General features: G+C 51.6%; 2 protein-coding genes across 2 annotated transcripts; both read right to left on the bottom strand.

Annotated features, from left to right (window-relative positions):
- Nucleotides 1-1,188: 1,188 nt before the first annotated feature.
- Nucleotides 1,189-24,295, bottom strand: GRIPAP1 (GRIP1 associated protein 1). The gene is made up of 26 exons (XM_044234777.1): nucleotides 24,238-24,295; nucleotides 22,105-22,171; nucleotides 21,925-21,986; nucleotides 20,717-20,743; nucleotides 19,810-19,917; nucleotides 14,984-15,134; nucleotides 13,972-14,156; nucleotides 13,728-13,775; nucleotides 13,010-13,041; nucleotides 12,861-12,908; nucleotides 12,615-12,714; nucleotides 11,217-11,294; nucleotides 10,916-11,008; nucleotides 9,798-9,932; nucleotides 8,905-9,000; nucleotides 8,443-8,655; nucleotides 8,199-8,312; nucleotides 7,313-7,390; nucleotides 7,118-7,213; nucleotides 6,933-6,989; nucleotides 6,746-6,845; nucleotides 4,892-5,022; nucleotides 3,418-3,540; nucleotides 3,203-3,296; nucleotides 2,309-2,463; nucleotides 1,189-1,411 (listed from the first exon to the last, which is right to left on the bottom strand). Exons 1-26 carry the CDS (start codon nucleotides 24,277-24,279, stop codon nucleotides 1,319-1,321), a joined length of 2,526 nt encoding a protein of 841 aa, XP_044090712.1. The 5' UTR covers nucleotides 24,280-24,295; the 3' UTR covers nucleotides 1,189-1,318.
- LOC122897493 (cytochrome c oxidase subunit 7A2, mitochondrial-like) lies at nucleotides 15,912-16,861 on the bottom strand. Its single transcript, XM_044235749.1, has 2 exons — nucleotides 16,837-16,861; nucleotides 15,912-16,591 (listed from the first exon to the last, which is right to left on the bottom strand). The coding sequence occupies exons 1-2, from the start codon at nucleotides 16,859-16,861 to the stop codon at nucleotides 16,341-16,343; spliced, it is 276 nt and encodes a 91-aa protein (XP_044091684.1). The 3' UTR covers nucleotides 15,912-16,340.
- Nucleotides 24,296-25,108: the final 813 nt, after the last annotated feature.

Below are 25,108 nucleotides of genomic sequence, written 5' to 3'. Positions count from 1 at the left end.
ACTTGATAGTGTCGTGGGGAGCATTAAATGGAGTGATGTGAGAAGGGCAGCACTGGGCACTGTGTACAGGGGAAGCCTCATTTTTAATAAAGGTGTGGTGCGAGCACTAAGGGGGGGACCAACTTTCCCCTTTCAACCAATCTACCTACCCGCGTAAGCCTCAGTTTGCTCACTAATCACGCTCCTGATTTGTCCATTTCTCCATCCCTCCACCTGTCCACCATGCAGCTCCCCATCCATTCTCCCACCCACACAAGCCAGTGCTCTACCCATCCCTCCATCCACCCACTCGCTCACCCATTTGCATGTTCACCCCATCCACCTATTTGCCACCCTATCCTTAAGTACCTCTGGCACCCATCCACCTGTCCATCCATAGCCCTGCCAATCACTTACTTACCTACTCTTCACCCTTCCTCACCCATCCATCCATTCTCCTGGCCATCCATCTGTCCACTTACATCCCCGATCTATTCATCTACCCATTTATTCATCTGATCACCTATTCGTCCCTCTGCCCATGTATTTCCCAACCTCCCCTGTCATTGATCCACTTACTTATCCACCGGTCCATCTAACCACTTACCTATCCTCTCATCAGCCCACTCTCACCCACACCCCCACCCATGCCCCCCCACCCCCACCCACATAACATCTCTGGTAGATATTTCTGGGTCACTCTGGTGGAGGGGCAAGCCCACGGTAACTGGGCAACAGTTGGGGGAGGGTGGGTAAGGAGAGTAGGACTGAAGCCACAGACTTCCCTCCCCATTCCAATGGTGTGACCTCCCCATCCCCGGCACATCCCTCCCGGTTGGAAAGAATGAGAGTAGACAGTCAGTGGGTGGGCCCGTCTGGCCAGATGGTATTTTGGCTGCAGCCTTTACACACACACACACACACACACACACACACACACACACACGTTGCTAGAACGCTGAACAAGGACCGTGCCCCACCCAAACATCCCCGATCCCAAATGCAGAGTAAACAGGCTTCCAGACATAAATTAAAAAATAAAATAAAATAAAAAAGAGTTGGTCTCTGGGGAGGGAGAACTCATGCAGAGGTGAAGGCAAAGGCCTCTGGGAGCCAGGGCCAAGAAAGATGAGAAATCCCTGCCCCTCCCTTCAGGATCCCCACTCTCCGAGGGCTTCTGCCCTAAAACAGGGTCACTAACACCAACCATCAGGCCTCCAGCCCCTTTAATGTGCAGTCTCCCAACCTATTTGATTTTGGCCCCATTTTCCCACCAGAGCCCAAGGGCAAGTTGTCCTGGGAGGGGGGAAGGGAGGGAGCAGCTGCAGCCTGCAGGTCTTTAGCTGGCTTCTCCTGGTTCTAGGTCTGGGTCAGGGGACCCCACGCACTCCTTGCTGAGCCGCACAATCTCCTGGGAGAGAACTTCAATGTCCTAAGAAACAAATGAGCCATCAGGGGCCAGGGTAAAGAGCCGGGGAAGCTCCCTCAGCAAACCTGGGATGTCCTCCTTCCCACCTCATTAATCAAAGCCCTTCTATGTCTAGCCTGGCACGGGAAGGTATTTGGAGAGACTCAGAGCCCCAGCAGTGGGCTGGGCTTGGAAAAGATGTGTGTTTCAGGGGTGGTGGTGGGCGGGGGTAGGGAGCCTCCCCGGGGAGGGGGACCCAGGGATACGGATATGGGAGCAAATCACAGATCGCCCACTGGTGTGGTACAGCCGGAGGAAAACACCTTTCCCTTGCCACTGGCTTTTCTACTAAACGGTGAGCTCCCTTCTCAGAGCAGGGGCTGGGTCTGCATCCTTTCTGACTCCCTCAGAAATGGGGGAAATATTTGGGGGGGCAGGATGGGCAAGAAGATGTATGGGGTGATCCATAGTAGGCAAACGGGTGGGCTAAGGGACGGTTCAGAGGATGGATGGAGGACAACAGGTAGGCAGGCGGGTCACTAGGCAGATGGGTAAAAGATAAGACAAGGGGTGACTGATGAGTAAATGTGAGAGAGAGGAGGTATGTCGGGAAATGGGAGGAAAGACACAGGGCAGGTGAGTAGATGGGCAAGTAGGGCGGGTTGAGGGGAGAGCTGGGTGAAGTGTGCAGGAACAGATGAGCAGGTGGGTGCAAGGACAGAGGGGAGAGTAAAGGTGAGCCGACCGACTAGAGGGTGGGGAGGTGAGGATGGTCAGTGAATGGGGTGGGGGTGGGGTGGGGTCTGGGCACCTGCAGATGACAGGGTGGGGGTGGGGGGTGGACAGGGGGATGGGACGGGGGCCAGCTGTGTGGCATGGGAGGCAGGCAGCTACACAAACAGATGGGGAGGCCACACTCGCCTTGTGCAAGTGCATGTTCTTGGTGAGCTGCTCCTCCAGCATGTTCTGGAGCTTCTTGTTCATTTCCCGAAGGTTCTCGTCACCTGGCTTCACGAGGTCTCTCAGGACGCTGCCCAGCCCACTGCGGTCCGTGTGGCCAGCCGCCACAGACACATCTGCAAGGGCCCAGGCTGAGAACCACCCCCCTCGGCAGAGCCAGAGGAGAGATGAAAGAGACAGGGCAGAGAATCGGGAAACAGAGAAGGGGGCAAAAAGTAGTGGGGAAAAGCTGAGTGAGATAGAGGGTAGAGGCTTGGCCTTGTGAAACCTGGCCATCACTTCCTGGCTGTGCAGCCCTGAGAAATGGGGATAATAACCACCTTGGGGAGCTGGCAAGAGGCCTCTGACTGCATGTGTAGCACAGACACACAGTGCTCGGCCTGCGTCAGTCCATGTTCTTCTGACTAAAAAGGGAAAAATGGGGCTAGGAGAAGGTGTGACAGAAAGAAGCAGAAGAAACAAAGATGGGAGGGGTGGGGGGAAAGAGGCTAGAAAGTGGGAGAGGAAGAGCTAAGAATCCCTGAAGGGGTACATATGTAGACGAGAAACTTCCAAAACAGACACAGTCCAGACAGGCAGTAGGAGCAGTGAGAGGAGATGAAGGCTACAGCAGACAGAAGAGATGGGGAGAGGAGAGAAGGGAGGGAGAGGGGACAGAGAACCACACTGGAGAAAGGAGAGTGAAGCGATGACAAAGACTCAGACAGAAGGGAAGAGCAGTGGGACCTGCTCTCCCCTCCAGCAGCTGTGATCTTGTCAGTACCTTTGCTGAGTCGTGAGAGGAGAGGAGACAGTGGGGAAGGAGGCGGCAGGTCAGAGACTGGATGGGGGGAAGGCCGGGGAGGAGGCACTGACCGATCCGGCTATCCATGACATAGGTCTCAATGATGGCGCTCTTCCGACAAAGGTCCTCCGCCATGGAGGCACTGCTCACCTCCAGGTGCTTCACCTGCAGGCCAGCCCAGAATGTTCGCACATTGTAAGGGGCCCAGCCACACATCCACCTGCCCCCCCCGCCCCAGCCTCCCAGCCAATGGTGGGCCAAGTGAAGACAAGGAGGCAGAAGGCACCTTCTCCTCCAGCATCCATTTCTCCTGCTGCGTCTCTGCCAGGCGCTGAAAGAGCTCAGCCACTTCCTCATCGGACAACTCGGCTGGCCGTGGAGGCTGGGCCTGAGGGCTGCTGGATAAGGACTGCAGGGAAGAGGAGGGGAGAGGCCAGCCCAGGCTCAGCACTGTCACCTGTCCCAGAGAGGATCATGGGCAATGGGGGAATCGGGCGGGGGGGAGGCGGTGGGAGTGGAGCACCCATGGGGACTCTGGATCTCCCTTGGTCAAAAGGGGGATACAGGAACCATCACATCATCTCCTTATTGAGAGGATGAAGGGAGAGTCCGTAGCAAACGTGGGCTCATTTCCAGATGACCGGAAAACTAGAGGGCAGAGGAATAAGCTCAATGATACCACTAGGAAGCCAGGAGAACCCAAAAGGTGGGACACTTTCTGTAGGTCACCTGGCTGGTTTCTTCTACAGGTTGGTGTCATGAAAACAAACAAACAAACAAATAAACAAAAGAACCCAAAAAACAACGGACCACACTAGACTCAGAGACTCAAGAGATGTAAAGGACATAAAGCAACAGATGCAACGTGATCTGAAACTGAGCGCTGGTTTTCATAAAACCAGCAATCACTATTTTGGGGCCAACCAGGGAAATCTGATTAAGGTCAAACTACTAGATGAACATTTACAAGATCAGGAGGATAAAAAGCAGCTAGACAAAAACAGCTTCTTTATAATCTCATTTAGGTTTAAGAAAGAGAGGGACGCCTGGGTGGCTCAGTCAGTTAAGCATCTGATTCTTGGTTTCCGCTCAGGACATGATCTCAGGGTCATGAGGTCGAGCCCCGCATCGAGCTCAGAGCTCAGCATGGAGTCTCCTTGAGATTCTCTCTCTCTCCCTCTCCCTCTGCTCCTACCCCCATTTGTTCGGTCTCTTTCTCTCTAAAATAAATATATTTTTTTAAAAGAGCAAGATCTAGAAGGGTGTGAACCGAGGGTTTATAGTGGTGATCTCTGGATGGTTAAGATGTAGTTGCTTTGGATTTAAAATAAAATCTTTGCTTCTGCATGTTTTTAAAAATTTTCTACACAGCCCACATACTACTTATGGAATAATAACAAACAATTTCCAAATAGAAGCAGCCAGCCAGGAAGCTGACACAACAGACAACAGAAACGAGTGATGATCATGAGTTGGGAAAAAGGACCTCCTACCTGGGTGAGGTACTTGCTAGGAGTGACATATTTTATGACACTGGGAAAGGTGGAATTAGCTCACAGTTGAGGGAACAGAGAATAAGAAAATAATTAGCCCATTCCACATTTGGCAATCTGAATTCGAGTTGGCGAGCTTAGAGAAAAGTTGGTAAGAAAATGTGTGTGCTGGGCCAACAAAGGTAGATGGCTGCAGGGGAGGGCAAAAAGAGGGCCCCAGAATTGGGGTGGGAGAAGCGGGGCTGTCGGCTCTTCTTTGCCTCTTACCCTGGCTGGAACAGTTGAGCTTTCCTTCTCCCGCAAAATCTCCCGGTAGCTAAAGGAGGAGACGCTACTGCTGTCCCCAGTCTGGGTACGGCTTGGCGAGTTCATCTCTGAGAGAACCAGCTCCTCGAGGCCTTGGGCAGAGAGGGAAGAGAAACCTGAGTTCCAATCCCCCAGGGTCCCAGGGCAGCAACTGGCAGGAAGAGGCAGAAATAGATTTGACAGAGATGGAAAAGAGGCGATGTTAACACTCGGGCACGGGAAAGGTGGAGGCAGAGAGTATGACAGAGAGAGGCAGAAATGGAAAGAGGAGCTGACTCTCCGGGCAAACACACACGCCAGAAGAGGAAAAAAAGGTAATGAGGCTAGGAGAAAGTGGGCAGTGTGGACACGTCCGGGCATAAAGGACATCCACACTTGGACTTGGCGTGTGCACAAAGGGGACCCACAGCTGGGGAGAGCACGGGGCAATGCCCACACGCAGAGAGAAGACCCAACAGGAAGTGAGCCACAGCAGAGAGGCCAACAGAGATGGGGCATAAGGATACAAGTCAGCAGAGACAAGGCAGGGGAAAGATGGAGACAGACATGTAACCACGACCCTAAATCCTCATTTCATCTAATGGACAAGGACAATGTATGGCACCACCATTGGAAGCTGCTTGATTCATATATTAATCTGTAGATTCATATATTAATCTGTAGCAAAACAGAAACTAAACCCCTCTACAAAGAGAGGTCATGGGTGCCTGGGTGGCTTAGTCGGTTACACATCTGCCTTCGGGTCAGGTCGTGATCCCAGAATCCTGGGATTGAGCCCTGCACCGGCCTCCCTGCTAAGCTGACAGTCTGCTTCTTCCTCTACCCCTCCCCCTGCTCATGTTCTCTCTCCCAAATAAATAAATAAAATCTTTAAAAAAAAGGTTAATTCAGGAGACAGAATGCCTCACGGAGAGAGAGAGATTGGGTGAGAGATCCATTTTTGCCATGTCACTTAAAGCAGGCCCACTGAGCTTGGGCCTCTGTTCCTGCAGCTGCTTCTACATATCAGGGATGGGGGCTGACATCCCTCCCCCCAAGGGTCTCCAGCAAGAGCCAGTGGCTGCAGGGGGGAAAGGGAGCAAGTTTTCTCTGAGCCGGTGATATGGGAGATGCACCAGAACCCTAACCACTGCATCCTATCTATTTATTTAAACATATTTATAGGCCATCTCCTTCTTAAAAAAAAAAAAAGTCCAAAGCAACTCAAGGTTTCCAGTTGCATCTTCTGCCCAAAGTGGCAGAAAGAACATGGATTTAAGCCATATAGTGAGAAAGCCGCAGTGTTGCTGTCTGAATGCAAGTCTGTCTCCCTTGCTCAACCCCGGGCTCCTGGAGGACAGAGCTTTGGGGGGTTTCCTATCAAGGACCCTGGACATGAGCATGTGGGCTCAGTCCACATTTACAGAATGAGAGAATGGATACAGGAGATTTAGAGATACCAAGTGAGGTGTGGGGATATGTATGAGAGGGTTGTGGGGATCCAGACAGAGACAGAGGAGAGAGAGAGAGTTAAAGGGACAGAGAAGAAAAAAAGCAGCAGGAGAACAAGGAGAGAGAAAGAAAGCAGGGAGAGAAAGACGGAGACAGACAGAAATGGCACAAAGTGGTACAGAGAGGCCAAGAGGAGAGACAGAAAGAGGTAACGCAGAGAGCAAGAGAAACAGGAGAGACAGACCGAATGACCAGGTTCAAGGTAGACAGCAAGCGCGGAAGAGCCTGGTGGAGCGAGGTGCAGCAAGTAGTCCTGGCCCTGGAGACCTCCCCTGCACCCTGCCCCTCAAGCACCCCGGCGCTCCCTGCCCTCCCGGTCCACACCAGAGCGGCTCTTGCTGTTGGTAAGGATGTCCTGCAGCCGCTCCTGCAGCTTATCAGCCCTTTTCCGCTCCAGGTGCAGCTGCCGCTTGAGGTCCTTGAGCTGTGGGGAAGAGAGAAGGGAAGAGGCAGGCTGAGGCCCAGTGGTCCCATGAGCAGGGGCCTGTGCCTGGCCATCTCCCCATCATACCGCAGCACTGCCCTTCTTCTCCAGGATCCGCTGCCCGTCCACTGTGTCCTTCACCTCCTGTGGGGTGGAGAAAGCACGGCTGGTGACAGCCAGAAAGGCTGGATGCAGTGCCTTCCCTCCCTGCCCCAGGTCTCTGTGCTGAGGCCCAGGGTGTGTCAGGGACAGTGTGGGGGGGGACAAGGGACCTGTTTCAGGTTGCTGATGGTCTTCAGGTGGCAGTCCCTCTCCTCCTGGGCCTGCTGGAGCTGATCCCGCACCCCCTGCAGCTCCTCCTCCTTGCTCTGCAAACCAGGGGGCAGCTCAGGCCTCTGCCTGGGCAACCTCCATCCTCCCTCCAGGGCCCGCCCCAGGAGAGAGGGACGCCAGCAGGCCACGGGCACCTTCAGCTCGCCAGCATGCTGCTCCCGGCACTGCTTGAGGGTTTCCTCTTGCTCCTGCTGCTGCTGCTGCAGGGATTCCTATGAGACAAGGGTCGGGTCCAGCCATGCCCCCCCACATCTCCGGGATGCTGTGGCCGGTGAGGGGTGTGATGGCAGGTGTCTGCAGGCAGGCAGGAGCCACTCCTGCGGGGACACTGCATGCCCTCAGGCGGGTCACACACTGGGCACGTCTAGGGCTATGCTGTCTGCGCCACAGACTGACACACGCGCCTCATTTGATTTGATTTCACAAAACACACGACATTTGCTACGCACCAAGAATGTCGTAGGGGTTTCACGTCCATGGACTCGGTTTATATAATCTCCCCGTAATACCCACGTGGCCGGTACTATCATTATTCCTTTTTTTGTTTTTTAAACTACTGATGAAGCACACAGGCCCCAGGCCAGGTGAGCTGCCCACAAGGAGCAAGTGGCCCAGCCAGGACTTGAGCCCACACAAGCGGCCACCTCCAGCACCCCGCGCTCCTCACTACTGCATGCCACTTCCCCTTGGGTGTTATGAAGAGTTCTCCCCCACGACGGCAGTAAAAGTCCTTGTTCGCATAAAATCAGGATATTACAGTAATTTCCTAACAGAAGCGGGTTTGGAAGGAAGGGATGCCTTTTCAAATCTGCACATGTGGCCTTCTGCCTCCCTGGTGGCCATCCCCTGATCCCTTCTGGAATGCTGCCATGGAGCCGGCGGGATTGCGGGGCTAGCCAAGTCCAGAGCACTTCAGAAAGTTCCGGGGCTTGACCAATCCCGCTCCCCTGGTGTGGCATGGGTATCCCCCACCCTGCACCGCCCTGCCAGCCCTCTGTGCCTCATCAGCCACCAACTCACCTCGGCCTCCTTCAAGCGTCGTTCAAACCAGCCCTTGGCTCCATCCATAGAATGTACCTGAGCTTGAAGTTCTTCCACGGTCTGCTGGAGATTCTCCAGTTCTCGAGTTCGGGCCTGGGAGAGGGGAGACTCTCAGGGCAAGGTGGGCAGACGAGGGGGGCCCCTTGTCACCCCCAAACCCATCAGCGATGCTGTGCTCCCTGAGTTTTGAGACACAGAAGGACCTCGCCATCCACCCACCCACCTTCTCCTCACGGATCTGCCCACGGAGCTCCTCCTCCTGCCGCTTCTTGTCTTCATGCAGCTCTCGGAGCTCCCGCTCGTAGCGCGCACGCACCCCCAGCACCTCCTTCTCATGCCTCAGTCGGACCGCGCCCAGCTCTTCCTTATGCTGGGACTTCTCCTGCAGTGTCTCCATTGCCAGCTCGTCCAGCATGGCCTTCCGCTTTTCGGCACTCTGGAGGCAGGGTGATGCCCGTCAGCCTCCTCCCTCCACGTTAGCTGGGGCCCCCCACCCTCTCCCCAGACCCAGCAATAGAGCCCAATTCAGCCTCCTCCCCATTCCCACAGACCAAGCTAAGTCACTCACCTATCCTCATGGCACTGGTCACTTTCTATCCCTTGTTGTTCCCAGGCGTTGGCCCGCACCACCCACTCCCTCCCCATAGACCAGGGCCAAGCCTTTCCACCTTGCAGAGCTGCCCACCTTCCGAGCCTCCTGCAGCTCATGGGTCAATTGCTCCTTCTCCTGCCCGATTTCTTGAAGTTGCTCCAGGAGCCGACTATTGGCCCGCAATGACTCCTAATGATGGGACCCAAGAGAAGAGTCTGACAAAGAGCCCCCAGCAGATGATCGTTGCCCAGGACACCTCTGGTGGATGGGTTTCCCTTAACCCCAGTAAAGTTGGTATTGTTCTCTCCATTGCTAGAGGAGAAACATGGCAGACGCTGCTCATGGCATCTGTGTTTCGTGTGTTCTGCCCCCTGCCCCGCTCCGGTCCCTAGCGATAGATTCTGTAGTCAGACTGTCGAGCTGACTTCGCCCTGCCTCCTTGCAGTGAGGCATGGCCTCACTGATTAATTTCCATATGCGGAAGTGGTAAGCATGAGGTAGGTTATTACTCATAAAGGAAAGGGGCATGCTGGCCCTTTCGCTCTTCCCTCCTTCCTTCCACATGGAAAACAAACATGAAGTGGGGGCCTGGGCAAGTGTCTCAGCTACCAAGACAGAAGTCTTTCACTGAAGGTGGCAAAGTAGAAGGAACCTGTGTCACTGGTCGTGGCACAGCCATTGTTCCCTCCCTAGACAGCCCACCTGGACTCTTCCATGAGGGAGAACTAGCCTTCTATCTGATTTAAGCCACTATGATTCTAGTTGCTACCATGGGCTCAGAATGGCTATCCTGTCTAACTGATGATGCTCAGTGTCAGCGAAGGAGAGCAACACAGTCTAGGACACAAGGTGCTAGTGAGTTAGGAGACCAGACCGGAACCCAGATCCTCTCGACTCCAGTCTTCCCCAACCTGTGCCTCATGGAGGGCTCCCCCGAGCCCATAAGAGGGAACTGGGAGAAGCCAGGTCAAGGCCAGAGATGTCACCTGCAGTTGGGAGTTGAGGTCATCCTTCTGTCCCATGAGGTCCTCGTACTCAGTCTGCCGCTGCTGCAAATCAGCTGCCAGACCGGCATTCTCATCCCGGAGTGTATTGAGTTCTTGGGTCTTTGCTGTTTGGATCTGGGATGAATGGGGGTGAGGGGAAGCAGAGTGAAAAGGGCCCCCCGGGGGCCAGCCACAGGGTTTGCGCCTACCGGTTCTGGGGAGACAAGGAGGGAGGCAGGAAGAGAGCCAGGAGGAAAGAGAAAGAATTTCAAAGGGAAAAAGAGATCAACGGGGGGAATGGATAAAGTAGTCTAGTCACACAGCAGAATAGTAAACAGAGATGAAAGAACAGACCAGTGCTACATATGGATGAGCCTCACAGGAAAGAAGCCAGGCACGAAAATGGGCATCTGATTCCACTACATGAAGTTAAAAAACAAGTAAAACTAATCTATGTCATCAGAGGTTGGTGGAGTGATTATTTCTGGGGAAGTATCAATTGGGAAGGAGTAAAAGGGGCCTTCTGGGGACTGCTGAAAACGCTCTACATCTTGATCTGGTGGTAGTCACATGGAGACAGACTGCCAGACAGATAGGATTCATCAAATGTACATGTAAGGTTAGTACACTTCTTATACTTTACAAGAGAGAAACTAGAAAATGCAAGAGAAGCAGGGGTGAGTGGCCAGAGAGAAGAGGGGTGGAAGCCATCGGAAAGAGAAGCTGAGAGGGGCGCCTGGGTGGCTCAATGGATTAAGCGTCTGACTCTTGATTTTGGCTCAGGTCATGATCTCAGGGTTGTGAGATTGAGCCCCGAATCATCAGGCTCTGGGCTGGGCATGGAGCCTGCTTAAGATTCTGTCTCTCTCTTTCCCTCTGCCCCCTGATCCACTCTCTGCTGCTCCTCCAGTTCTCACTCTCAATCTCTCTCCCTAAAAGGAAGGAAGGAAGGAAGGAAAGGAAGGAAGGAAGGAAGGAAGGAAGGAGCAAAGGATTAAGCAGAAACAGAGGCAGGAGAATGGCATGAGATCCAAACGGCCCGGCCCTATTATGGATCAGAAGCAGGAGGAGACAGGAAGCTGGAGAGGGTCCAGCAAGGGCTCCCAGCTATCCTCTACCTGCTCCAGGGCAGCTAGGCTGGTCCTCAAGGCGCTGTTCTCAGCCAAAAGTCCTTCCACTTGTTCCTGTGCATCTGCACTCTGGATGGACACCTGGCCCCACCCCCACACCAGGTGAGAGTGGGTCCAGAATGGTGGTGGGGGGGCAGGACCCACCCACGGCCAAGAAAGAAAACACCCACAGGCACACGTACCACGATCCAGGGGGAAACAGAACCCCTGGGGCCTTCCCTGCTTGTGTAAAACATGCGGTGCCCCCCCACCCCCGCCACTTCCCAGATGCTGCCCCCGTAGTACGTACCTGATCCTGTAGGGCTCGCAGAGCTGCTGCATGCTCCAGGCGCTCCCCCTGCCGCTGATCTCTCAGTTCTGCCAAGCTCTGTAGGGACCAGGTCAGGGGAGCCCATTCCAGACCTCAGCCTCCCCTGATGTGCTTATAACCACACAGACCCCCCTCTCTGGCCACCTGACAGCATATCCCCAGCACATGAGGGTCCCAGACTACCCAGCCATCAGACTTAGGCTCACGTAAATTTGTAGTAATTACCCTCAGGGGCCTCAGATCCCATATCCCAGGTCTAAGAATCTTAGAAGAACACCTAGGCTTTGGGGGAGTTCAATCTCACCCCACCCCCTTCCATAAGAGGTCTCACTCTCACCCAGATTCTAGCTCAGATGCCCTAGGATTCTCGGACAAACTTAGCCCGCAGGAACTACAGCTTCACCCAGATCACTCCTGACCCCAACACCTAGCGGTTTTAGACACACTCCAGCCCTGTGTCTCTAGCTCCCGAGAGTCTCAAGGTCTGCCCAAACTCATAGCCCCAAACCCTAGAGGTCTCAAACCCATACAGTCTCCTAGTTTCCACCTCCTGGTGAGGTCTGACTGACCCCGCCCCCCCCCAGCTACTTCTGTCCTAGTTTCTAGGGATCTTCAGACCCAGGTAACTAAAGACCCAGCCTTACCCAGACTTCTGTCCCCAGCTCTTAGGGACCTTAGACCCACAAACCACCGTGTCCCTTAATCTGTGGGATCTCAGACTCACCTGCTCCAGGGGGAAGCCTGGAGGCTTAGAAGTCCTCTAGTCCCTAACCCTTGGGACCCTGAGACCCACCAAAAATTTTGTTTCAGTCTCTGGATGTCTTAGACTCACCAACTTTTTTTATCCACAGCTTCCAGAGGTCTCAGGACCACTCAGCCCAAGTGATCCCACTTACCTGTTGTCTCAGTCCTCCAAACCAGCCCCCAGCCCCTGAGGGCCTCAAATACAGTCAGCCTCTAGGCCCACCTGTCCACCCTTGAAAGTCTTGTATCTATCCAGCTCCTACAGGTCTCAAAGTCCCCAACCTCCAGGGAGTTTTGGCTCATTCCAGCTCCTGGCCCCAGTCCCTGGTGACCACAGATTTCTCCAGACTCCTGCCTCCAATCCCGCAGAGTTTCTGATTCATCTGAACTTTGGCACACACCCCCCAAGTCCTTAGCCCCCCTGAGATCTCTGATTCAGGCAGACTCATAGGCCAACTCCTAAGGCTCTCGGGGCTCCCTAGTTCCCATTTTCCTAGCTCCTGGGACCCATCCAGTCCCTATATTTCCAACACAGGAACTACTGGATTCCCCAACTAGTCTCCACAGACCTCAGGGTTCCCTGGATCTCCAGCCCTGGCTTTTACCCCAGCACCCCCAAATCCAGCCACTCACCTGATTGGCAGCCTCGAGTTCCTGCTGCAGCTTCTGAGTGCGAGCCAACTGGGCTTTGAGATCTGCTTCCTTCCTCTGCTGTAACTCCTCAATTTTATTCCTGGAGGGTAATGGGGGGGGGCGCTGACCTGACTGTTGACCATGGCCTGAGGCCCTATCTCCCACCTCTGCCCCTGTGGCCTTCAGGCAATCCTGCTGGGGGCACTGTCCCCACTGTCTGCCCATACGCCCACCCCTGCTAGTTACCGGCTATCGTTGAATAGTGTCTCCTTTTCTGTCTGCAGACGGCAGAAACTGGACCCAGAGAGACATACACGGGTCAGTTCCACATGCTGGTCCCCCGCACCCGCTGGTCCTCCCAAACCCCTCCCCCCACCTCAGGAAAAAAAATTTACCTTTCTTGTTTCTTTTTCAGTTTCTCAGAGAGCTGGTTGGGGGGACAGGGGTGCAGACAATTGATAACATGTTAGTAAAGACAAAAATAAATTTAGTATTTATAGACACTTCTCACTAAGTCCTTTTCGGAAGCTGGAAGTTACTCATATTATCTTGTGGAATCCTTGAAATAGTCCTGAGAAGCGAGGATTACTGGTTTTATAAATGGGGAAACGGAGTCTTGGGAGGGTTCAGTAATTGGGTTGCCCGGGTGGTCAGTAGCAACATGATCTCCACCCAGTTCCCTTAGGCTCCAAAAGCCAGCATTTACACCCCCAACATATGGACTGACAGCCATGTCGTAGAATGGCTACAGCAGGAGGGCCTGGAAAGCAGGATCATGACTGCCAGCTTCATCACTTGATCTTCAGTATCCAAGTTAAGAGCCAGCAGTCTATAAATGCTTGTATGCATGGACGGATGAACAAGGAGAGCTGGGAGGACTCAGAAGGGAGGGATGGGGCTGGCCATCCATGAGACAGAGGAACCCCATTAGCCCTATTCTATACTGAAAGCAACTGTGAGACATAAATGTGTGTCTCTCCATTTCAGATGAGGAAACTCAGGCTTTGCGGGGGCGGGGGGGGTGTTACTCTGGTCCTTCTTCCCAGCCAGGAGAAGCATGGCAGGTGGGGAGTTGTAGGGGGACAAAGTCCAGGGAAAGCTCAGCAGCCCCACCTTAGCAAGTTCCTCCTGCAGCCTGGATGTTTCTGCCTGCTTCGAGCTCTGCAGGGGAAGGATGAGGGAGGGAGTTAATATGAGCAAGGGGGGAGGTAAGACCTGTGCCTTCCCCTGCCCTCCTGCCTCCCTAATCTGTCCACCCACGAGTTGGTGACATCACAGACATCTCCGTGGGACCGCAGGCAGACCTAGGGCATCTGCCTGTGTCCTGGCACCCCAGCCCCAACAGACACAGAATCACCTCCAAGCCTTGCAGTTGCTCCCAGAGCAATCTCTTTTCTTCCTTCTCCATTTCCCATTTCAACTCCACTTCTGCCAGTGGCATGGGGGCTGGGACAGTGGGGGCGGGGCCCCCTGGAGGGTCCCCTTGGCCCTCATTGGCAACTTGGGCTCTCCCAGCCTCTTTCCCATAGCGTTCCTGCAGGGCTGGGGGGCAGAACAGAAACAGATGATGGAGAAGGTGTTCTCTGAAGACCCCTGCCATGCCACAAGCAGATGGGAGAGTTGGCCTTGGATCCCTCAGGCAGAAGAGACCCTGCCCCAAAAGACCAAGTGCCTACAAAACAAAGGTTCAGGTCCATCCACACTCCTCACAAATCTTTTAAGCTCTCCCATCCACTGAAACCCCATCCACAGTTTCCCCAAGCTCCACCCCCTAACCCCCAGGACCCACCCACAGCCCTCCAAGGTGATGATCACCACCCTCCAACCCTGCTACTTACAGCTGAATCCTGTAACCAACTAATCCTCAACCAGATTTACAAAGCCTCCCTCCTGATCACCAAATCAGCACCTACCACATAGCAGGCCTCAGCTGCTCTCCAAACACCCCCACAATGGGACCCTCCCCCACTCTACCAAGCTTCCTTTGAGCCTTCCTCCCAGACCACGGACAATCTGGGCTCAAAGTCTTCCGAAAGCTCCTTCACTCACTCTCTCCATTTAGCAAAGAGCTCCTTTCTGGTGTCCGATCTGCTAATCTGTAACATTCGCTAGGTACCAGGCACTGAACTCAACCCAGAAAGATACCACCTCATATTAGCTCTACTTCAGTCTCCCATGTGGTGGACATCCCCACAAGCACCCTGGAGATGAGGAAGCTTTGACTCAGAGGGGAAATGGCTTGTCCAAAGTTATACGCTGGTTCACAGCCAGGCCCAGCCTGATTCTGAAACCTCTTCCCTTCCCCCAGCGGGAAAATACCCTACTCAATCCCCAAGGTCCCCACATCCCCAAGAAGGGCCTGCTTGCACCTGCCACATTTTTCTGCAAGGCTGTGTTCTCCGCCTGCAGTCTCAGCAGCTCGCCATCCACAAGACCCCCAGCCTGGGCAGTGCCTGCCCTGGCAGCCCCATCCTTCAGTTGCTGGTTCTCCCGTTCCAGCTGCTCCATCTGGCTGCAGAGCTGAACAGGGGAGGAGTGAGGGAGCAGACAAGCAAAGAATCAGAACAATATTGGCTGCAATATACCTAGCGCTTGGCAGATGCACTTTACAGTTGGCGTAATTCCCATAATGCCCCTGCATTAGGTAGGGTGCCGTTGTAACTCATTATCCCCACTTCACAGATAAGGACACAGAGGCACAAATGTCAAATGACTTTGAATTCACCCATCTGTTAAGAGGCCAAGTCAGAGAGGGCAGAGGCCACTGAGGGCAATTTTCTGCTTGCCCAATCGCAACCTTACAGTCATAATTCAAGACCTCTGGCAGGCTCCATCTGGAAGCTGCTGGTCCAGGTTGTCAGCATCACAAATAGCCCCACTGCCAGACCCCTTCTGTGAGGGTGGGTCTGTGTCTGGGAGCCTAGGCACAGACAGCTTCCCGGGCATTTCCAAGGCCAGCACTAGCCACAGCTCCTTCACTTGGAGAAGCCCTTCACATCGTCAGCCCTTGTCCTTGGAGAAACATGTAAAGCGAATAAAACTAGGCCAGCCCCTTGCTCAACTCCTGGCTAAAAGAGTTCTACAGGGGTCCAGACAAGATCCCTTGTCCCCAGGGCACCTGGGTGGCTCAGTCAGTCAAGCATCTGCCTTCAGCTCAGGTCATGATCTCAGGGTCCTGGGATAGAGCCCAAAATCGGACTCCCTGCTCAGAGGGAGCCTGCTTCTCCCTCTCCCCTTGCCTGCCGCTTCCCCTGCCTGTGCTTTCTCTCTCTGTCAAATAAATAAATAAAATCTTTTTTAAAAAACAAGACCCTTTGTCCCCATTTTCAGATGAGAATATTGAGGCTCACAGAGAATTTTTATTCTCTTGCCTGGGATATTTTCTACCTAGGACACTATTCCTTTCATCTAGTTCTTCACATGACTGGCTCCTTTGCAACCTTCAGTGCTCTGTTCAAATGTCACCCTTTAAGTGGTATCCCCCAACACAAATTCCGAAACTCTCCAGCACAGCGCTCTGTTCATTTATTTCTTACCTAGTACTAATCGTGATTAAATTGACCTAGTATGTTCTTTTTTTTTCCCATGGTAAAGACTGCTTTATTGGTGGCAGTTAGTATAAGTCAATAAGTATTGATCCCCAAAGAAGAACTCATTTATCAGATACTGGTCCATAGAGAGCTGAATGAAACTGAACCAACTGCCTGCTGAGATGATAAACTGAAGTCAATCCTGCTTCTTGGGAAATGAAGCCATAGCTAGCTGATATATGGCATATGCTGTTCCACCAAATGTAAGCATCATAGTAGCTCTAGACAGGAGGGCTTCAGCTACTCCACCCTTTAGATGCAGTGGAATTCCATTATCCTCCTGAAATAGCTTTTGTTTCTCTGGAACTTTATTTTCAAACTGCCTGTGTGAAGCAGTACTTATGGTCCTCTGGGCAGTCTGATGATGAGCCAGCAGATTCCGCAGCACTGTGGCTCAGTTAATACCCACCCACCTCGACAACCAACCACCAAGAACAAAACTCCCCACCTGACCTAGGATGTTCTTAATTTCTTAAAACTGGGCAGATGTTTGGATTCTAAATTGTGATTGATGATTACACTTTATTTTGTAACACAGGGTCACAAGCACAGATCCTGAAATTAGCCTGCTTAGATGTGAACTTCTACTCTGCCATTTTTTAGCCACGTGTCCTTGAGACAAATGGCTTCACCTCTCTGGGGCTTGGTTTTCCTCATTTGCTTAGTAGGGATCTTAGTTATATATCGTTGGCCCATTTTAAGAATAAATGAGTGAGGGGTGCCTCGGTGGCTCAGTTGTTAAGTGTCTGCCTTTGGCTCAGGTCATGATCCCAGGATCCTGGGATCGAGCCCCACATCAGGCTCCCTGCTCAGCGGAGAGCCTGCTTCTCCCTCTCCCTCTGCTGCTCCCCTGCTTGTGTTCCCTCTCTTGCTATGTCTCTGTCAAATAAATAAAATCTTTAAAAAAAAGAATAAATGACTGAATAACATAAAGCACATCGAACAGGACTGGACATGCAGTAAGCACTACCTAACTGTCAGTTACCTGTACTAGTATTATTTTTAATTTTTATTTTATTTAAGATTTTATTCTTAAGTAAACTCTATACCCAACACAGGGTTTGAATTCACAACATTGAGATCAAGAGTCACACACTCTTTCAACTGAGCCAGCCAAGCGCCACTATTATCATTTTTAAAAACATTCTCTTTCTGGGGCGCCTGAGTGGCTCAGTGGGTTAAAGCCTCTGCCTTTAGCTCAGGTCATAATCTCAGGGTCCTGGGATTGAGCCCCGCATCGGGCTCTCTGCTCAGCAGGGAGCCTGCTTCCACCCTTCTCTCTCTGCCTGCCTCTCTGCCTACTTGTGATCTCTGTCTGTCAAATAAATAAATAAAATCTTAAAAAAAAAAGAAAACATTCTCTTTCTCCCCATCCCACATCCAGAAGGTAGGCTACCCAAGAGTGGGGGCCAGGTTGTGCTGCTTCCAACTATCTCCAGAATGCACAGCATGCTGGGGGTGCTCAATAACTATTTGTTGGAGGAAAAATGCAGCTGAAGTATCTTGGCAAGTAAGTGGTAGAGGCAGGCCTTAAACCCAGCTCTGTCTGTGAGCACTACCAGTTCCTGGGGGAGGGAGAGGGAAGTGGGAAGGATATTCTTCTACACCTGGTCCAGAGCAGGTGCTGAGAAACACAAGTTGGATTGATGGAAGAATGTCTGCCCCTGCCTCACCCTAAAGGGACCACGATACCACTGAGGCTGGAGGCAGGAAGCAGTGAGAAGTGAGGAAATGAAGTTGACTATTATTTGAGCACCAGGGGTTCTGAACAGTCAGGGTCAAGGACCCACTCGGAGCTGCTACTTAGAGGAGTGATGTGATAACATCTGCAGGTCAGGAGAACCTCTAGGGCATGGGCTGGTAGGAGAAACTAGAAGTGAAGAGACCAGCAAGAAGGCTATGGGAATAGGGCAGGTAAGTGGTAGTAAGGGCTGAGGCAGAGCAGGGCCACAGGATGGCTCTAAGACTTTTAAATAGTCAAAAAATATTTTAGCGGGAAAATCAGTCAGTAATAATAATACAATATTATCACTAGCTGTCACCTTGGGCACCTGGGTAGCTCAGTCGGTTAAGTGTCTGCTTTTGGCTCAATCATGATCCTGGGGTCCTGGGATCAAGTCCTACATTGGGCTCCCTGCTCTCCGGGGGAGTCTGCTTCTCCCTCTGCCCCTCCTCCCACTCATTCTACCTCTTTCTCTCTCAAATAGATAATTTTTTTTTAAAAAGTAGCTAACACCTACATAACCAATACTATGTACAAGGCTGTCATAAGTCATTTACAGACACAAGTCCATTCAATCCTCACAAAAGTCCCTACAAGGCAGGTGCTGTCATTATCATTTCGGATTTAAACATCTGGGAACCAAGAAGCAAACAGGTCAAGTGACTTGCTCAAGGTTACAGTTAACAAAAGGTAGAGCTAAGATTTTAATCTAGGCCTTACAGCTCTTAACTATTAGTTGGCAAATCATCTCTCCTGACATTGTACCTGCTTAAAGATTGTTTTCATGGGGCACCTGGGTGGCTCAGTGGGTTGGGCCGCTGCCTTCGGCTCAGGTCATGATCTCAGGGTCCTGGGATCGAGTCCCGAATCGGGCTCTCTGCTCAGCAGGGAGCCTGCTTCCCTTCCTCTCTCTCTCTGCCTGCCTCTCCGTCTACTTGTGATTTCTCTCTGTCAAATAAATAAATAAAATCTTTAAAATATATATATATACACCATATATTTTTAAAAAAAGATTGTTTTCATATTCTGTTTCTTAAGGTCTTAAGAACTAGATTCTCACATGGAGTTCTGGAAATACCATTTTGGTTGCCATGAGAATTTGTTCCTTAAAACACATTAAAACCTTAGACACCTCTTCTTTTTTTTTTTAAGATTATTTATTTGTCAGAGAAAGAGAGCATAAGCAGGGGGAGCGGCAGGCAGGGGGAGGAGCAAGCTCCCTGCTGATCTAGGAGGCAGATGTTGGACCCGATCCCAGGACCCTGGGATCATGACCTGGGCTGAAAGCAGATGCTTAACCAAGTAAGCCACCCAGGTGTCCCCCTTAGAGCCTTCCTGACCATGGACACAGAAGATAGATAAGGAAACAAAAGCTAATATCTCTAACTCCCTAGTAGGTTTAGGAACAGCCAGAACACTAAAATCTGTGAGGAGATAGAATTATCCAACCTGGGATGAATTATCTAGAAGAAGTAGAACTCCAGGATCAGGTCAGATGAAGAGGAAGGAAGAGAAAAGGGATGCAGCTAAAACATTTTTCTATTTCATGCTAAGCATAAGAACTTTAACTAAGACCCTCTAGTAACCTGGAGCTCCCTAGCATCAGCTACCAAATATATACAAAGGGACTGGAAGCTTGAAGAAAAGGAGTGATTTGGTCTGGAACCAGCTGTCCTCAGGGCTTGCAGACTTTTAATCCCAGCACAGGGAGTGGCCCCATTTGTCAAATCACTGCCCCCCAGCTCAGATCCAGGATCTGTTTCAGCACCATGGACAGTGATCCAGGGCCAGCCTCTGTCCAACCACCTTCAGCAGCCCTCCAGCTTCAGTCCAGGAGGCCCCTACCCGTCAGATCCCCCTCAGCTGTCCCGGGCACCAGTACCTTGCTGAACTCCGCCATAAGCGTGCTGTTCTGCAAACGAAAGTCCTCCTCCTGGCTGTGCAGCTTTGCCTGCAGCATTTCATTTTCACTCAGTAGCCCTTCGACTTCCTGCAGCGGCAGATATGGGTCAGGTCTCCAAAAAGGGTAGAAAAGGACAGAGAGGTACGGCAAAGAAACAAAGAGGAAGAAAATGACGGGGGCGGGTGGGGGGAAATCATAGGATAAAGAGAATGACATAGGTGAAATCAGATACAGGGAAGGAGACAGACAAGACAGGAGAGGGGAGAGAAGGATGGGGAGGGGAGAGAGGGACATGAGAGGAGAGAGTGGGAGGAAAGAGAATGGTAGATAGAATAGGTGAGAGAACAGGTAGAGAGATGGGGAAAAGAAGACAGATAAGGAAGGAGAGAGGGATGGAGAGGAAGAGAGAAAAAAGAAAAGGCAGGAAGAAAGAGACAGGCACAGAGAGATCAATGGGAGGGAGAACAGAAGCAAGAGAGGGGGTCAGGGAAAGAAATGAGGAAGCGACAAAGGAAAGGAGAGGGAGAAAGAAACAAGGAGTCAGACAGAGAGAGAAAGGGAAAGAAGAAAAGAGAAATGATGGCACAGGTAAGGGAGAGAAAAATGGAAGGTTGGGGAGAGAAGCAACAGTCAGAAAGAAACAGGAAGACAGGCAGAGAGAGACTCAGAGAGAAGGCCAGCCAGAGAGGGAGAAGGAATGATGGAGAGGTCCAGAATGAGACAAACACAGGAAAATAAAGACAGACATACAAACATATGACAATGAGGCAGTCACAGATTCAAGTGCACACACAGAGAAAGAAAGGCCAGTACCAGGAGATCTCAGCATACAAAAATATCACCCCTCGGTTTCCCAGACACACTCACTCACCATGGGTCCCCTTACCTGAGCTTTCTTGCTCTTGCTCAGTGCCTAAAGGTAAGGGGGGTAGGAAGAGAGAGGTGAATGGAGATGGACTCACTCACTAGTTTATGGAGACACTGTGGCAAGTGTCAAGGGGAGATAATGATGATGGGTTGGGGGATGGGAGCATCTTCAATCACAGAACTTGCATGAAATTTGTAGTCCACAGGAATGATGGAGTGAGTGAGTGAAGGGCACCCCGCTCAAAAGCCTTCCTCTTAGCTCTTGAGACTGTTCATGAGTCTTAGTATTTAACCCTTCAAGGGCTGGGTTTCCAGGCTCAAAAATTGTGGCTGCATTGCTACGTGGGTCCAAACATATCTACGTGGATCCCTCCCATGCACCATGAAAACTGCTGCTCCCTTGTTGGGCAGCTGAGGGCACTGCCACGTTCTGCAATCAGCACCATACCAAAGAGAAGCCCAGCTTCCTGATTGCCAGATTTTCTGCATTACGTATGCTTTCGTCTAACAAATATTTATGGAGTACATAACATTGAGCTACGTGTGGAGAAAGAGCAGTGAAGAAAAAGACTAAAGAGGGCCTTGAATGCCTTGAGGGGCCATAACAGGTTATACACTATTTCATCTTCAGATGATCTGAGAGGTAGATCTAGTCTTACGTTACCAACAGGACCAGGACACAGATGGAAAGTGGGAGCACAAGGCAGGAGTGTGAGTGGAAGACAGAAGGCAGATTCAAGGCAGATTCACCTCTGGATATGACTATTTTGTTAGAAGTTAGTGAATGAGACTGAGTAATTGAAACCGTAAATTCATTAAGAGTAAATTAAGGGGCGCCTGGGTGGCTCAGTCGGTTAAGCGTCTGCCTTTGGCTCAGGTCATGATCTCAGGGTCCTGGGATCGAGCCCCACATCAGGCTCCCTGCTCAGCGGGAAGCCTGTTTCTCCCTCTCCTATCCCCGTGCTTGTGTTCCTGCTCTCACTGTCTCAGTCAAATAAATATATAAATAAATAAAATCTTTACCAAAAAGAGCAAATTAATATTAATCAATAACTAAGCAGGATTAGACAAAATTAGCAAACTAAAGAGACTTCCATTAGAGTTTTTTGAATGACTGATGACAGCATGTAATGTTCGGCCTGGTTCCCTGTAGGTGCTCCCTGGATAGATGAATGAGTCAGATGGTTACAGGGAAGCATGGGTGGGTGAGTGGGTGGAGGGAGGTACCTTCTGAGCTTTGTTGAACTCCTTATCCAGGTAGGCAACCTTCTGTCGAAGACTGGTGAGCTCTGGTGTGGGAAAAGCAGGGAGTCTCAGCCTCAGTCAGTGGCAGGAAGTTGAAAGGTCTTCCTGTCAGGCCTCTGTCCCCCAAAGCCACCCCCACCTAATGAGACCCTCTTAGCTCACCAACGCCATTCTTGCGTAATTCATCTGAAAGCTGGTAATTATTTGTCCGGAGTTCCAGGAGCTGAGCCTTGGGGGAAGCAGAGAAAGGAAACAACTAGGTTAGGAATTCGCCCCTAATTTCACCATGAGGGAGCTAATCCCCTAAGCCCCACAGACCCTACTGCCCTCTCTATGCCTCTCTAGTCACTCCTTAAGACCTATGCATGCTACATCCTAAATGAGCCTCCAGCCCCTCAGCCCCTGTCCCACCTTTTCCAGCTCTACTTAGAACCACAGCCTGCCTCACTCTTCCATCCCTCTGCATTCAGGCCATAGACAGAACACTGACGCAGTCAAGTTCTTGCTCACGCATATCCCAGGGTTCCCCATGCCCACAAGATAAAGTTCTCCCCCCTAATCCTGGCTGACTTCATCAGACACTAAACACTGGTCTATCTTTCTGTCATAGGATAGAGAGTATTGTCTATCCGCCTGGCCAGACTTGGAGGGCCCTGAGCATAGGGGGCAGGAGCCTGTACTCCTCCTTCTTTTCAAGGGAAGAGGACCTGGTATTCTCCTGTCCAACTTACACTAAGTTGGGAGCTGCCTGGGGTCCTCCCCACCAAGGCTCTTTAGAATTAACCCCTTTAAAGAATTAAGGGAAAATGAAGTATGGGTCACTCCAAACAGCATACCCCTTCCTAACAGCCCTGTAGGGCAGTGAGGCCGGTTCTTCCCAGACTTACTATCCCTTATGCCACCAGGATCTTTCCCTCATCCCATGGCACCAGCCTTCACCCCCTGGTGGTCTGCTTAAGGTCAAAGGGCTTGGCCCCTACAGAATCTTTCCTGCCCCTGTTACTCTACCAGATCCAATGATCTGTATTCCCCTGTCTTGATCCAGTTAGTACACCCTTGGCACCCACACAGAAGCCTTATCCGTCAGAGCCAAATGGTTTTCCCCTCACTCATGGCCTAATTAAATCAATATTCCTCACTCAAGGGTTCCCCACACCCCTCAAGAACTCCCTAGTCACAATCCAACGGAATGGCCCTACATCCTTCAGGCTTTCTCCTCCACAAAACCTTGGGTGGGCCAACTGGATTACTCTTACTCACTTAGAATCTCCCCTCACAAGTTACAGGTTGTAACTTCCCCTTTCACCCTCCTGGATCTCACCCTTTCACCCTAAGCATCCCTCACACAGGAACAACTGGTTTATCTCATTCAAGTATCAATGGATCACCTACCCTCAGAGTTCCCCTCTCCTCCCACAGGATCCTACTTAGGGCTCAGAGTCTCCCCAAACAAAATCCAATGGTCTTCCCCAGTAAGGAACTCTCTCAACAAGGGCCTACTTTTGCCTTGCATCCCAACTCAGAGTTGTCCACAAAAGAATTCGAGTGGTCAGGGTACCCAACTGGGGTACTTCTCCAAAGTCCAATGATTTCCTCTCTGTGTGGTCCAAGCTATCACTCTTTAACCTTTTTTGGTCCTCTCTCCAACAGGAATTAATGGTATTATCCATTCTGGGTCCTCTTCACCCCAGGCTTAATGGGATCACCCCTAACATAGATCCAAAGGTTGCGCCCCCTCTTAGGATCCACTACCAGCACCCACACAGGAACTCCACTCCCAGAACAATGACAACATGTGGGGTCTTTGCCCAATTCCCTGGCATAGTGGTATCTCCCACAAACATTTCCACCTTCCACCGGATAATGAATGGTACTGCCCTCTCAAGGGCTCCCCCCACCATGACGCAAATGGCCCAATGCCGGTTTCCTTCCTCTCCAGACAAAATGGTTTCGCCCTCTCAGGATCTCCTCTCAAAACCCAATGTTATCATCACCGACCCATGGTATCCCCCGCACGGGCCAAAGGTCTCGTCCCCTCCAGGTGTGAGTGAGGTATCGCCCACTCTAGGACTCTCTCCTCCGCCCACAAAGCTAACAGACGCCAACCCCTCAGAACCCAACAGTATCTCCGAACCCAAGAGTCTCGCCCCTCAGAGCCTCAGTTTCCCTTCCCCAGACCAACCCCCTAGACCCAAGGTCCACCATAACCAAACCCTCCTCAGAGCCGGTGCCACGACCTCTCTCTACCCCGCCCCCCGTCGCCTAGCGCGGTGGTCTTTTCGCGGCGAGCGGCACCTGCATCCGCTGAAACTCCTCCTCAGACAGAGCTTGCGCCATGTTCCTCCCCCCCACCCCCCCCACAGCCTTCTGCGCAGATGCAGGTCGTCCCTCCTGTCAGTATTACGATCGGATCAAACCACTGGCCAGGAATGGAGGGGGAGGAGTCTACCCCGGAAGTTCAGTATTTTGGAGACGGAGAGAAGAGAGTGAAACTGACAGGTCAGGTGAACTGCAGTTTAATGTTTTACCGCAAACTCGGTCGTCTGATCTGGCTTTTGAGGTCTCATAGACCACCCATTGTGATGCGACACTGTGGCATCCCTATGTCATCGGTGGACTCGTCGCTAGGGAAGGGTTTGCCGACAGAAAATCACCCTTCCGCCGTACTCCTTTAATGAGAATGGTTGACTTATAACCCCAGAAATGAAAGCGGAAGCTTTGCGCGCTGATATTGTTCCCGCCCTCCTCCGAGTGACCCCAGAGGGAAATCCCGCCTCTGGTGAAGCCCTTGGCTTTTTTTTTTTTTTTCTTTTGGTAAGATTTGATGCTGATTTTCTTTCTTTCTTTTTTTTTTTTAAAGATTTTATTTATTTATTTGACAGAGAGAGATCACAAGTGGGCAGAGAGGCAGGCAGAGAGAGAGAGGAGGAAGCAGGCTCCCCGCTGAGCAGAGAGCCCGATGCGGGACTCGATCCCAGGACCCTGAGATCATGACCTGAGCCGAAGGCAGCAGTTTAACCCACTGAGCCACCCAGGCGCCCTGATGCTGATTTTCTTAACAAACACCGTACATCCTGTTAGGTAAAGGGCTTAGCCAGAAATAAATGTAAAATACCCAAAAGGAAAGAACCGCAGTGAATCAAAAGAAAAAGCTTCGTATAAAACA

Source organism: Neovison vison, chromosome X (assembly GCF_020171115.1).
Source record: "Neovison vison isolate M4711 chromosome X, ASM_NN_V1, whole genome shotgun sequence".
Classification (NCBI taxonomy): domain Eukaryota; kingdom Metazoa; phylum Chordata; class Mammalia; order Carnivora; family Mustelidae; genus Neogale; species Neogale vison.
This window is presented reverse-complemented; position numbering and strand designations above follow the sequence as displayed.